Source organism: Magallana gigas, chromosome 7, assembly GCF_963853765.1.
Source record: "Magallana gigas chromosome 7, xbMagGiga1.1, whole genome shotgun sequence".
Lineage (NCBI taxonomy): Eukaryota > Metazoa > Mollusca > Bivalvia > Ostreida > Ostreidae > Magallana > Magallana gigas.
Window position 1 is genome coordinate 26905194 of NC_088859.1, and position 14462 is coordinate 26919655.

At 33.2% G+C, this 14462-nt stretch overlaps 1 protein-coding gene across 7 annotated transcripts in view; it reads right to left on the reverse strand.

Annotated features, from left to right (window-relative positions):
• LOC105321020 (ankyrin repeat and fibronectin type-III domain-containing protein 1) overlaps positions 1–14462 on the reverse strand; it is an 86894-nt gene that overhangs the window by 44819 nt on the left and 27613 nt on the right. For 6 of the 7 annotated variants that reach the window (XM_034456380.2, XM_066067767.1, XM_034456377.2 and 3 more), the window contains one exon: positions 13627–13761. In XM_034456380.2, coding sequence (XP_034312271.2) covers positions 13627–13761 — 135 coding nt within the window. Of the gene's footprint in view, positions 1–5848; positions 6369–13626; positions 13762–14462 lie in introns of those variants that run through there. The other variant, XM_034456381.2, reaches the window with a different exon arrangement.

Here is a 14462-nt window from a genome sequence, read left to right on the forward strand (position 1 = left end):
AAATAAGTAAGTTGTATTTTTTTTAATTTGATCTCCAGTAATGGTGCGAAACTGATCTTGTCATAATTTTGTTAAAAACTATGTAAAGTAACATTTGTCTACTCTCCTTTGTGGTTGAATTTAATTTTTTTCAATGCAGTCCACCAGTCCATTATGTTTTAATTAACATAAAACATAATGTAAAAAAACCATTTTTACATCACTTTAAATTCTCACATCAAAAATTAAATGGAAATGTCGGGAATGGGGGAAGGGGGGGGGGTGTGTGGGTGGGTTTGGGTTACTGTTGGGGGTTTATTTCAGGCTAAAAGTAATTACAATGCTTCTATAAAGTGGTGCAACTGAAAAACTTGCCAGCTACTATATATGTTAGAAATTTTTGTATCGATAGTTTTAAGATATACTTTTAGATGCTCTTGAAAGCTGCAGCTAGATAAATGGCAGAAATATGTTTTGAAAATATGTACTAATTAGATGGTGCCTTATGTTTTCAACTATAACCCTAAAAATAAAGTCCATAGATGAAATTTCACATTGGAAATGTCTAATCTATAATTTTTGTCCACCTATTTATTTATGTATAATGAACAAAATATAAACATACATTTCAAAGGATAAAAAATAAATCGCATAAACGCTAAATCCATTAAAGGACAGAAACTTTTTTACAAAACCAGTGCATAATAAGGTTCACAATGTTTTTTTTGTACAATTTTTCTTTTAAAGTTCTATTTCTGAAGTTCATAATTAAAAAAAAAGGCAGACACGTTTTTGCCTATGAAATTCTGTAAACCAACATTTTTTTTCAAAAATGGCAGAAAATACTGATTAAAAATTCTACCCCTAAAACAAATGCAATATAATATGCTTATATACCATGATCATCCTACTGGAAAGAGGAAATTAAATTCTATGAACTGAAACAATTAGTACATTTGCTGCAAACCTAAATTACTGATGAATTAATGTCTCTAATGGCTTAGACAGTCGTTTAAAGCAAACCCTAGGAGAAAATGACACTCATCAGGAGTTCATTGATTCCTCAAAAAGGTAGCCAAGTACCTGTTACTGCTTCAGTCTGAAGCTTGCGGACCGAGTAATGTTAAGTCCATCAACAAAAGACTTTACAGACTCGGATAGCACATTAAATCCCCTAATGCATTCTCAACCTCAGACATCCTTTTAATCTCTGTGTGCAATCAGTCAGTCGCTCTCATTTGCAAAAAAAAATTGTAACTGTTATATCATACCAATGAAAAAAAGAGAGCGTTTTCAGAATTCATTTCATTTGAGGGATCAAGCTTAAAATGAAGGACCATATTCATTATTTATTGTGCAGATGATTTTCTAAAATGAGTTGCTTGACAAGAAGCTGAGAATATTTAAGGAGCTTAAAGTCAAGAAAATCATCATGTTGCTTTCCTAAATTCTTTTGCCGATAAAATTCATTAAAAAAGCATAATTATACATAACCTTTAATCATTACATCTCCCTTTCTAAAATATATACCGGTAAGTACACGTATATTTTTGACAATTTTGTCCTCACCTATTTTGAAAAACTTATCATTTGGGGGAGGGGGGGGGGGGGCATTAGCTCCCAAGGTCATTGATCATATGATCAGCTGCTTTATTAATTTTATCCTTATCTGACTGCGAACTACTCGTATCCATTCCTTGGTCCAATCCCTACATTGACCCTGCGACTCAGCTGCCGTAAATCATAAAATTCATGCCTATAAAAATAAATCCTAGGGCATTCACATCATACAGACCAGAGTAAGTCCAAAACATATATTATTTCATCTAATAATGTTGGTGAAATATCCCTCCAATAATTTTTTTTCATAAGCGAATCACCTAATTGCCGTTGACACCCCCCAAGAGAAATTTGATTCTTGATGGCTAATGAACTGAAGAAATCTGATCAGCAAATAAAGAATAAATGCACAAAATTCATATCAGCAACCATTTTAATTGACCATGTATGTAGCCAGAGTGTCATTTAACTATTCTGTAACAATAAATTTTCGAAATAACAGTTATTATTGAGTTATTTTGGAACTGCCGTCTCTAATTCCTTGTTCCAAAACTTGGAGAAAATTTTGCTGGAAGGAAAGACAGGATATCCATATCATATACCATATTTTTACATTCATATTACTGGAAAACTTTTATAACATTCCGAATATGAAAATTTTCTTCAGGGTGTGGTCTTTTTCTTTTTATATTAAAAAAATATACGAGTATATTGATTATTTAAGTGTATTTTTAAATTATTCATTAACACATGATAATTTTCTGAATCCTACCCTTTTAATATCTATAAACATTCTATACAAATGGTTAAAAAATAGACTTGGATCAAGTTCCATTTTTGTTTTCACCACTGACCCTTTTCTCTAGACTGTACATTAAAATTAATGATGAAAAATAATTAAATAAACAGTCAATAATTGCACTATCATTCAAAAAACTCTCTCGTTTAAAAAAAGAAGAAGAGAATAACTAATTGTAATCATAAATTAAATGAATTTTGAATCTCACTAGGACATTGAAAGTGCTAACAATCCAAACAGAATTTGTATTTAGGAACCTCACTACAGCAAGACTTTTACTTACTGTGGTTTCATTAATTTTCAAGGGCATCAATTTTCGTGGATAAAGTGAAAATCACAGTTTCAAGGATACGTATATTCGTGGCCAATGACTCTATCAATACAAAATGTTAATAAAAATTGCACTTCAATGAACATTTAATTTCGTGGATCAACTAAACAACGAAATCCACGAAAATTGGTATTCAACGAATATTGATGAAACCACAGTATTTAGAACCTACATTACGAGATGGTGATTTAAATGTTTTGGTGAACTGTTTGTATATCAATTGATTTTGGTGTATTTCATCAGTGCTCAGTGGATAAAGTACTATACTTGTGAACCGCAGATCACAAGTTCGAATCTGCCTGGACCTTTTGTCCAAATTTACTGAATTACCAAGTATATACTTTTTATACGTCATGCTATCTTTCATAATCAACTTATTTTCTGCTGATTTGTACTCTGAAATCCTTTAAAGCAGTTAGAACTGTATTTTTTCCCAGAAATTTATTTTGCTCAAAAAGCATGCTATTATGCATGTAGCTCAACATTTATGACAAATTAAACTCAAACAAAGCCTAAACTTTATTACAAGATTTCTTTCGTATAATGGAAAATATAACACCAATTTTTGTACAGGTACAGGATGACAATAATGTAGGTATGCTTCAATTAGTTGCTTAATAGCTTTTCCCACAAAAAAAGAAGATAAATAGAAATTTATGAACAACAACTTTAGGGCATTTAAGTAGTAAATTGCAATTTTATATCTAAAATTTAAGACATGACAATCACAGCTCATATTGCTTTAAACTACAATCACAATCTCGTTAATTTTTTAACATAATAAATATGGGCTACATGTATGTTTTTTCTTCTTTAGCATAACTCAAATTTCACACTTATACTGCATACAAAATATTTTTCATTTTTAAACTAACAACTTTTTGACAATTAACACACACACATAGCCTTTTTGTCTGGTATTTCCATCTCCTCCAAGTACTTCAAGTTTTTTGCCCATTACACAAAATAGCTAAAATGTTTGAAAAAATCAACTGCGCGACCTAAAGATTATTAATTGTGTTTGTTTAAAATAAACAACATGATTTTTGGTGAACTTTTATCATTGAACTTTAAATCTGAAAAAAAAACCACCCCTGATCATCCCAATTTTCTGATTCTAAGAATTCTGTGAATCAACAGATTTTCTGCCAAAGGCCACAACAATATAATTTCTTGTTCATCGGACATTCAGTAAAAAAGGGTACGAGCGGGCAAGCGATTAAAAAATAAAGTTATTTTTTGTAGCCAAAATTTTTAGGGGGTGCATAAATAAATTTTAGCTGACAGTTATATTTCTTCTACTTGTGTCTGATTTATAAAATTAAAACTATTTAAAATATGAAAAATAGAGCGGAAATAGAACACAAAACATCACAGAATTTCCTGGATGCAGGAAATTAATAATAATATTACTTGTAAAGTTTTATTTAAATAAAAGTGTGCAGGGTCTGGCAAACAACAAATTATATTGGTGTGGCCCAAAGTAATACAATCTATTCATACCAGATTCCTATATTTTTTATAAGGGTGTGATGTTATTGTAACAACATAGTGTAACAATGTAACATTCTGTTTTTCTAAATACAATCACTACGTCACAGTGCTATCGTCCATTTGTAATCTTGCCGATTTCTATACCAGAGTAACCCAAATGACGTCAATAATCCTGTACCCTCAGATTTGCAGCTGCAGATATCAAACAGCATTAATCAACATTTGTCATGCCTCCTATAAAAAAACTATAAATCAAAAACCAAAATGCATGTGCAATGCCCAAAGTTTCTATGAAACGTTATTTATTTATCACATGCATACATACATTTCATGATCATTGTCATGAAGTTAGAGTTGGATCGTAAAACTGACGTCACTGGCCTTATATGGATATCCATCCCCGAGATAATGTTATTAGGACTCGGTGACATGCCTCAGCTGATGTCAACATCTCTGTAAACAAGTCATCCAGATTTACGTTTGTTACTGCACTCACAGTAAATGACTGCTGCGTTCACAGTAAACTATGTCTCAGTACTAATGTTACAGGCAAAGATGTCCTCTTGAGAGAATAAATTTTTTAAAATCGTACATCTTTATTACATTTCTTTTACCTTTTACTCAAAACTCTTAACACAGCAACATTTCTAGAAATGGTTGCATGCCAATTAGCCACCAGTACTTCATTTTAAACATGCCCCTCCCGCCACTGGTTTTATACTAATGATGATAAAATGAAATCCCACTGTTCCACTTCAACACAAAACTAATTCTAGTCTTTTAGCTTTTGAGCTGAGAGCAGAAATGAAGTCCAGAGATACAATTAAAGTATGGAAGAGGAGAGGATATCTCTAATTTAATATATCATTATAGCAGGGGATATTGCGCATCCAGCAATCAGATTTAGAAATGGAATGTAAATTAATCTTGGTGAAGATACTGTCTCCATCTTTTTTTCAGAGTATCAAGCTATTCTTTTTTGGTGTCATCAACCATAAATAAGTCTCCATGCGAAGATAATACAGTCTACTTTTTTCATAATATAAAACTTTTTTTTGGGGGGTGTCATCAACTCAATCTCGGCAAATATTTTGATGTGAATTCCCAGTTTCCCAGCACAGTCACGCCTTTTCAATTACAGACTGCAGACACAATGCATAGCCATCAGTGTAGGCAATAACAGAACAATGAGATGGCAGCAATAATGTAGCCATAATTGGACACTTTATTGTGAATACTACTTTCTTTTATGGTCATGATCAAAGAACACTACAGAAGTTGTAAATTGTCTGATAATTTAAGCAGCTTGGACACGCGTTTCACAATAAATATTTTTAGCTATTTTGTGGTTTTCATTTCAATGCAATTTTTCAATTCCCTCTTTCCCCTAATCAAATTACTTTCTTTCAAATAAAATTGAAAAAAAAAAATTCTTAAAAGACGGCTTGATGGTCATGGCCATTTGTAGGCTGTATTTATCACTTTGAGCTCTGTGTATTTAATTTAAAAAATCTTCAAATTCTCAAATTTTAAACTGAAAATATTTTGAATTTTACTTAAATTTGAACGTAGATTTGATGGTCAATTTGTTGAGCATCGAGATCAAACTGCCTTAAGAACTTTCACTGTTTGATTCATTAAATAAACAAGAAAAAAAACACACCTTGAAACTGTAAAATACTCACGACTTTTGAGGCTGTTGAATACAATTCTGCTTCTTATTTTGAATGTTCATTAACATTGTGGTCACTGCCAACTCGGCCCTTTTCCATGCTTTCCACTTTTTGTACAACTTTTGCCACAGCAAACTCATGTTGAAACCTTTCAAGTCAGCCAGCTTTTTCAATTTGTTATGATCAAAATTCAAGAAATAGTTTGATAAATGAAGTTAAAAAGTCAGGTTGATATCCTTAAATAAAGTCCGGTGTTTCACTCCTGTTTCTTAAGAATGGGTTGATGCCATAGTCATGATACAATATTACGAACAGATCATCGGCGAGTATAGACAAACTTTAAGCCAGTCGTGTAATTATACAATTACGCACACCTCCACTGACAAATCAGAAACTGACTGTTCAGAGCTAAACTCTAGCATTTGTCTCCTTCAAGCTGCAATATCCAATAACTCTGCTACGATCTGATCTGGGCTTTTGATCGGCTTCAATGAATCCGTCAGAGTGGTGCTTGAGCTATTGATGAGCTTCGCCACTTTGGCGGACACCCTCTGTATCTATAGACACAGCATGCTACTCCCAAAGAAATACATACAATGGTAATATGACAGTTACCACATGACCAAGATTACGCATTTCCAGTCGTAAATCAACTTCTTATTAAGGAACTCCATTTAAGATTTTTGGCCAAATTGCAACTTATACCATGCAAATATGAGCTTTCTCTGGGATGATTTATACTTACATAACAAGTAGGAATTGTGGGCTATATATGGAACGAATCAAAACTGATACGGCATGGCTTCTTTGTGCTATTGTGGGACACATTAAGATATCCCAGCCAAGCTTAATATGTTTAATATGAACTGATTAAACTTATTTTGGGATCAATGCAAAACACTTCATCATATATCTCTTCTCACTAAGCATTGTTTCATCAACTTTGTACTTAATTTTCATAATCAATCGCCCAGTAATAAGTTTGGCAACTTTGTTAGAGCCCGTATAGTGACTCCAGGCCAACATTACTCATCTCTTCAAAATATGATCAGAGTAGTTTTCAAACAAAGCAGCATTGCACTTTACTCCATCAATACTATTATGCAATTTGAAAGTTTGCAATCTGAACAGGGTCTCTAATGAAGTTATGAGACAAAATCTTGACAAATTATGCTGTCTAGCTCAAAGTCAATAATTTGTTTTCTGATAATACTAATGCTTAAAAAAAAAAGCATCATTACTAATGCTTAAAAAAAAGCATCATTTATATGTCACCATTGGTGTCTGTTTTATTAAGCTTTATTTAATTCCTTTGTATCTTTTCAATATAAATAAGAAGTTTGACACTGTGATCACAGATTAATACCCTAAGCATGGATGCTCATTGAACAAAATAAAACCGAAAAAAAAAATCATACTAGTTCAACACATTAACTAAATCCTGTCTAAATTTATCAGTGAATTCAATAAGTTCATAGAAATAAGCTTAAATATAAGCTTCTTTTACTGTACTTAGAATAGAAAACCACAGACATATGACTACCTTTAGATGTTGCATTTCTTAAAAAAAAAAAGGAGAAAGACTTTAGTGAACACTAAAGTGCAAATGTACTAATCGAATGAAAAATGGTATTAAGGATTCTGGATGGATGTAATACCCATACATTTGAATGCAGCACACAGACCTGATGATATGCAACCACACTTTGCATTATAAAGGCATTCATTAGCTGCTTTGATATATAAATGCAAGTAAATCCATTCAAATATGATATCACAGAGTACCTTAAAGTAAACTGGAAGGTGACCTAAATGCCAATGCAAGGATACATTCAAAGCAGCATTGAAGTAAGCTAAAAATGGTGTTGTACTTTTAGCAGATGTTCTTTAACGATGAGTAGTTAAGACTAAATGGAACAGAAACAAGAACTGTGAAGACATTTGAATTATTCAAAGGCAGGTGACATTACTGAACAGTCTACCATCCTAGGTCATTAATAAGATTAACATCAAAGAAGAAAAAAATATTCTAATGATCGAGAATTTCCATTGGGTTTTTCTTCTAACGTTCCTTTTGCCATAGTGACAGTCTTCTTGAAAACATTTCAAACAATGATGTCACCCAAAAAAAGAAAACCCAAAGGAAGATCTACAGTAAGATGTGGCCCTGAGATCCGACCAATGACCATCCAGACCCAATATCCATGTGGGCGCTACTGTCTCATGTTACCTTCATCAGCCGGAAGGTTTCAACCAGATGAGGCTTGGTTGTATGGATCTTCATCTGGAGGTGTCATTTGATACAGTGACACTGCTTGGTGACCACAACCATTATTGAATTACAAAGTCATTACATGATTCAGCCAAACATCGGTGCCAAATTTGCAAGTCTGCGTGCAACAACTTTACTAGAGTTCACAAAAATGTTTGCTTTGCAAAGGCATTATAATGCATACTAAATAAATCATTAAATTGATGGCATTTGCACTTTGAGCCGTTAGAGAAGTAAACATTTTTTTTTCATAAGTCTCCAAGTACTGCTTAATACACCATTACGAATTAACCATTGTAATATATTTTACAAACTTAATCATAGCATGGTATAAAACAGGTCAATTTAATTAAACATACCAGGAACTCATTGCAGACAATGAAGAGGGATTGAAAAAGTATCCCCAGTGTTCATACAGTCTTAGCCTAGTTAGCTAATGGTCTGATATATGCCGGTATTATGATTTGCTACTCTCCAGACAGCAAAATAAAAACAGTGCATGGTCATGCAAAGCAGAAGTCTAAAAGTCTCTGGGCCAGATTTTTCCCTAGAGACTTTGGAATTACAACCTTGCATGTGTTCAAAAATCATGGGATCATAGAATCTATTCTAAATATTTCACAATACTCAATGTGTCTAGCCATTTGCAATTATGATTTCTAGATTCTGAAACTCAAAGGATTTTTTAAATGTATTTTTGAATTCACAAGATGCAGATTTGGATGGCTCATCGTTTGATGGGTTTCTGGGGTTGTCTGAAAACACCTTCATTAGGTGGTCTTAGTCACTGTTAATTGTTGGTGCCCCTTAATTTCAATTTCAGTTTTTTCACAATGAATTAACAACATAGATACTTAATACTGGTTTAATATATAAATTAAAATATCTGTAATTTATCTTTAGAATGAAAATTTTTAAGCATTGAAAATGGTGTCTAGGCCAATTATAAAAGATTTTGATATATGACTTCAGCCTTCAATAACTCTGACCTTGAACTTTTATTGACCGGTGTTTCCATCTGGTATTGTTCAAAAAGTTATATGACAAACAATACAAAGCTTAAAGTAGAAACCAATGGACTCAAACATGTTTACCTTGGTTTGTTTGTTTTATAAACATTAAGGGCAGTAAAGTCTTATGACACTTTGTTACAAGTACAAAAATGCTGAAAAATTTCTTAAAAATAAGGAATGTAATTTAAATTAAATTTCTGAATTAGACGATACTGCACCTTATCCCCTGTGTCTCTCTTCTTTCTACATATACCATCAGTTCAGTGTGGATCAATTTTAAGGTGGTCTAATGATGCATATAAACACATGCTATTGGATTAAAAGACAAACAGCAGCTACATAGCTTTTAGCTGGCCATGGATTGCATATACTGCATTTCTCAATAACTTTATTGCTCATAAACCTCTGCAGCATTTCTTTGTTGAAAAAAAAATTTGCACCAGGCAGGAGCATAAGCAAGTGTGGGGCAAAAATTACTGAAAAAATGTTAAGATTAAACAAATTAACAGAAACATTGCAGCTATTTTGGTAAACAATATCATACAAGTGGAGATGAACTGATATCACCCCTCCCCACTGATTTTTCGTAGGTTTTCCGAGCTTCCTTGGGGACATAAGTTTTAATCAAAGCTGTCATTTATGATTGGGATCTGAAGCGCTTAAATGCAACTTGCATGTTTGAAGCGATTTGAAGAGACAGAGTGCAGGCCCCCTGATGTAGACCACAAGCCAGCCCATGAACCCGAGCCGAGGAAACTTCCAGCCATCTGTAAGGGAGGGCTGTCTTTTTCAACAATTCCAAAATAAACACAATGTTTAAGAACATAAGAATGCAATTACCTCATTGCACTGTCAACTAACTGCCAAAACAATAAATACCTCTTTTTCATGCAAAAGAAGTTGCACTTATCATTTGAAGGTTTCTCTGCTCTTCAAAGTTACCCCCCACATAGTGTTTATTACAACATCACCCCTCCTCCTATTTTCCCTGCATTTTTCAATTTTGACCATTCATAAGATGCATGACCATCAATCTGGGATGTTCAACGAATTTCTTTTTGCACCAATACACCACTTATTTTTCCCATGGTAAAAGATATGGAAGCCAGATTGACATTTTAATTTCAATCTGTCACCTAGCTAGAACACTTCTGATATTTGTTTTTAACCTTGTGAAACAATAGGATTTGGCTTGAGGCATTGAATAATATGGACCATTCACCAACAAAGAAGGGACCAAGTTTATACCACTTGAAGGTAAAGTTAGTTCAAAGACCACAACTTCTGCAGCGTTTGGTTTAAAAACAGGATACACATTATTATGGCAAAAATGTTCATCATCAAAGACCACTGAAATGAAGTGAAGTAGAAACTTGAATGGTTTCTCTTTTTGAGATTGATTGCATTGCAAATATAAAACCCATGAGTAAACTTTGCCTGAACTCTTGCAGGAAGATTCATTCATCTTGGAAAATAAAGTCCTCACAGCTACAAGCTGAATCTTGATTGGATCAGAAAATTGGTTTCTGGCCCAAGGATATTAAGCAATACTAATTACATAAGGCTATCATTAAAGCAGTTGGCCACAAGACTAGTGTCACAGGTGCTCTTTTTGCAATACCCTATACTTCTCTAATTGGGAAGCTCTGATGTGCAAAGATTTTATAATTCAACTATGGATTTTTTCCCTATCCTCATTAAAGATACACCTCCCTTCAGCAATATCTCTCTTTTTTTATTTTTTGGTAAGAACATGCTTCCAGTTTGCTTTAACTAAACAGAACACAAATTACATTTGATCACAGAAAATGAATGCAAAATGAGAATAAAAGTTCTATTCCTGCAACTTAATGGTACAAAATCCACACTTCATGATTGGTTGCAGTCAAAAGTAATTGCGATGATATGCTTAGTTTTCCTTGTTTTATTTTTTCCTACACACAGTTCAAAATAATTCTTTAAAATCAATGTCTAAAAACTTTAAGCATTACATTTTTGAATATATATGTATTTTAGACCAATAAGGACCAAAATAACCTGCTTGTGGATTTATCAACTGGTGTTGTCTCAATAGAAAAAAACGCTTGAATAAAAAGGAACCGATAATGGTCTACTCCTTCAGAGAAAATGTTCCCTTATTTGTTTCTTTGATTTCTTTGGTGCCATCTTCTAATGAAGACAAAACTGGGACTTCAGAGACAAAAAACAACCACACTACATCAGATTGACATTCTTCCATAAATTGCAAAACACTGTATCTCACTTCTGATGAGTAAATAAACCCAAAGGCTTATGTAATCTCTTTGGAAAGCAAATTTTTGAATTAATGAAGACAAAAAAGGAGCTTTGTTCATTATAAATTAAACTGCTGATTTCAAACATCAAACCATGAGTAAGCAAAAGCAACTTCACAAAATTCTAATTGCAATATTGGTAGTTATCAAATTTCCACTATAAATCTATGCTTCTCTGGTAACTAGCTGATTTATTGGGATATGTAAAACTACGCATTTGATAAATGCGTAAGTTGAGCAAATGTAAGTTATGAATATACATGTGACATTGCCCCAATCCCCCTTTTCAAAAAAGTCACCAAGATTGAAATTATTGATCAAAGGAGAAGAGGGATTGACCCAAAAAATTCTTTCATTCATTTATTACTTGTACAGAACAGAATGGATTTCTCATTTCAAAATTGGACTTAATTCTGTTATTGGTAAATGCTGCTGCAAACAAAACAAGAGCTTCTCCAATATACAATTACAAAAAGTCTGCTTATTATAAACACATCATGAAGGACTGAAGAACACATTGGATGGGTTTTTTTTTTTGGTCTTACTAAATTTGTTGAACAATTATCAAAGAATTATTTTTATCTAACAGTACGTCATAGTGAATCAAAGAGATAAACTGTAATGATGCTAAAATTGCTATAATGTGAACCAAGCTTACAAACTGTACCTTGGTTCTCTTTCTACCATTCAGTAAAATACCAAGTGCACAATTAAGAAAGTCCTGTGTGCTAATTAACAGTAATGGAATATCATGATACCAACTTTAAAAATCAATAGAGATCTTCCTCATTTCAGAGAATTACTTGTCTTAGATATGATGAGGAACAGCAATTGTAGCGATGATAATGATTTCTTCCTGGCTTCTCCAATCATAAAAGGTGATTCCCTACAAATTTGTCAGAGGGTTCTATGATCTGTAAATTATCACTTATCTGCTCATAACAGAGAGGATTGCTTTGTCAAATTAACTGCCCTGATGGTCATGAAAGGCCTGGATGACAAACAAGTTGTCTCTGTTATCAATTTGGAGACATGCTATTCTCTTTAACACTGAATATATATGGTCAGTCAATAATATTAAATCAACATGCAAATATTAAAATGCATCAAGATGGGTATCAAAACCTATGTAAATTTGGTTCAATGTTGATATCCCTTTCCTTTGTGTATAACGAGGGATCATTCAAATTCTAGCATAGTATCAGTTTTAACAAAGCCCTTTGTATCAAAGTTTACGTTTTCAAGACTGCTATCTGGAGTACAGTAGCCTGGTATTGCTTGATATGTCTGCATCGTTTTCAAGATATCTTGAATGACACTACTGCTATGAAAATTTCTAGGTGACAGTATTGCTATGGCAATTTCCAAAGTAACAGTACTGCTATGGAGATGTATAGGGCCAAAATGTTGCTTTGGGATGTCTAAGATGACAGTATTACTAAGGAGATGTATAGGGCCAAAATGTTGCTTTGGGATGTCTAAGGTATCAGTATTGCTATGGGAATGTATAGGGCCAAAGTGTAGTTTTGGGATGTCTAAGGTGACCGTATTGCTAAGGAGATGTTTAGGGTCAAAATGTTGCTTTGAGGATGCCAAAGGTGCCAGTATTGCTATGGGAAAGTATAGGGCAAAAATGTTGCTTTTGGGATGTCAAAGGTGCCAGTATTGCTATGGGGAATTTATAGGGCCAATTATTGTTGCTTTGGTAAGGTCTAAGGTGCCTGTATTGCTATGGGAAAGTATAGGGCAAAAATGTTGCTTTGGGGATGTCTAAGGTGCCAGTATTGTTATGGAGATATCTTATGTGACATTCTTGATATCCATATATGTCTTTGGTGAAAATGCTGCTTTAGAAAGATCTGGAGTTGCAGTTTTGCAATAGATATGTCTTGGGTGAATGTTCTGCTATGGAAATGTATTGGCTGACAGAATTGTTATGAAGACAATATTGTATTGGGTTCTCTATGGAAAAAATATTGCTATGGTTGATGATTTGGGTGAAAGTTTTGCTGTGGGGTTGTCTAAAATCAATATTACTATGGAGATGGCTTAGTTTACAGTATTGCTATGGAGATGGCCTGGGTTACAGTATTGCTATAGAGATGCCTTTGGTGACATGTTTGCTACAGATACATGTAAGTATGACAGCTTGAAGACAACTTGGGGAGAAGTTTGGCATTTTACTCTGAAGGAAGAATGTTTATTTCTTACCTTGTCAGGGAATGATAGACTTCTGGGTTTACACTAATTGTCCTCTCTAATGGAGGTCTTTGAGGCTGAAGGTCATATGAAATGAAGTCCTCAAAGCAGTAGAGTTCAGGCTCTGCCTCCTCCCCTTCCTCACACCTTAAAAAAATCCATTGAAGTGGATGTTACATCACAGCAGAAGCAATTACTAATGTCAGAGAAACAAGATTTTGTTCATATTGTCATGAGTCACATAAAAAATTTAATTAATGAAACTTCAAGAGATCATAGCTGTTCTTGGTGATAGAAAAAAAAATGACTTGCATAAATAAACTGTAATAATTAAAAAAGCATGACTCTAAACAACATCAAAATTTACTTCATTTAACCATGTCTTAGGTTATACAAAACAAATGAAAAATAATATAGACATAGAATCCGATACATTGTTTGTAAAAATAAAAAAACAAAATATCCAAGAGCCAATGCTCACTAGTAATACCCTTACTAATGTGATTATACAAGATAAGCAAAGTCAACTTTTAACAGGAAGTTGCATCCAAATGGTACAAAAATAGATCCTAATGGCATGGTATGGCATGCCTTACCAAATAGCGTGTTAAAATTTCAAGCATCTGCAATGAATATATGTAGTTGCTGAGAAATCTTTGACAAAAATTTGTTTAAAAAGAACTATATATGATTTTAGTCAAATTTGGCCCCCAAAATTCGCTATTTTTAAAATGATTCAGGTACATTAATTTGTTGTGTTATTTTATAAAAGAGTTGACATGAAATATGTTTTTCACCTATTTATTTGATTTATATGCACTCATTGGCAGTATATGACGTCAGAAGTG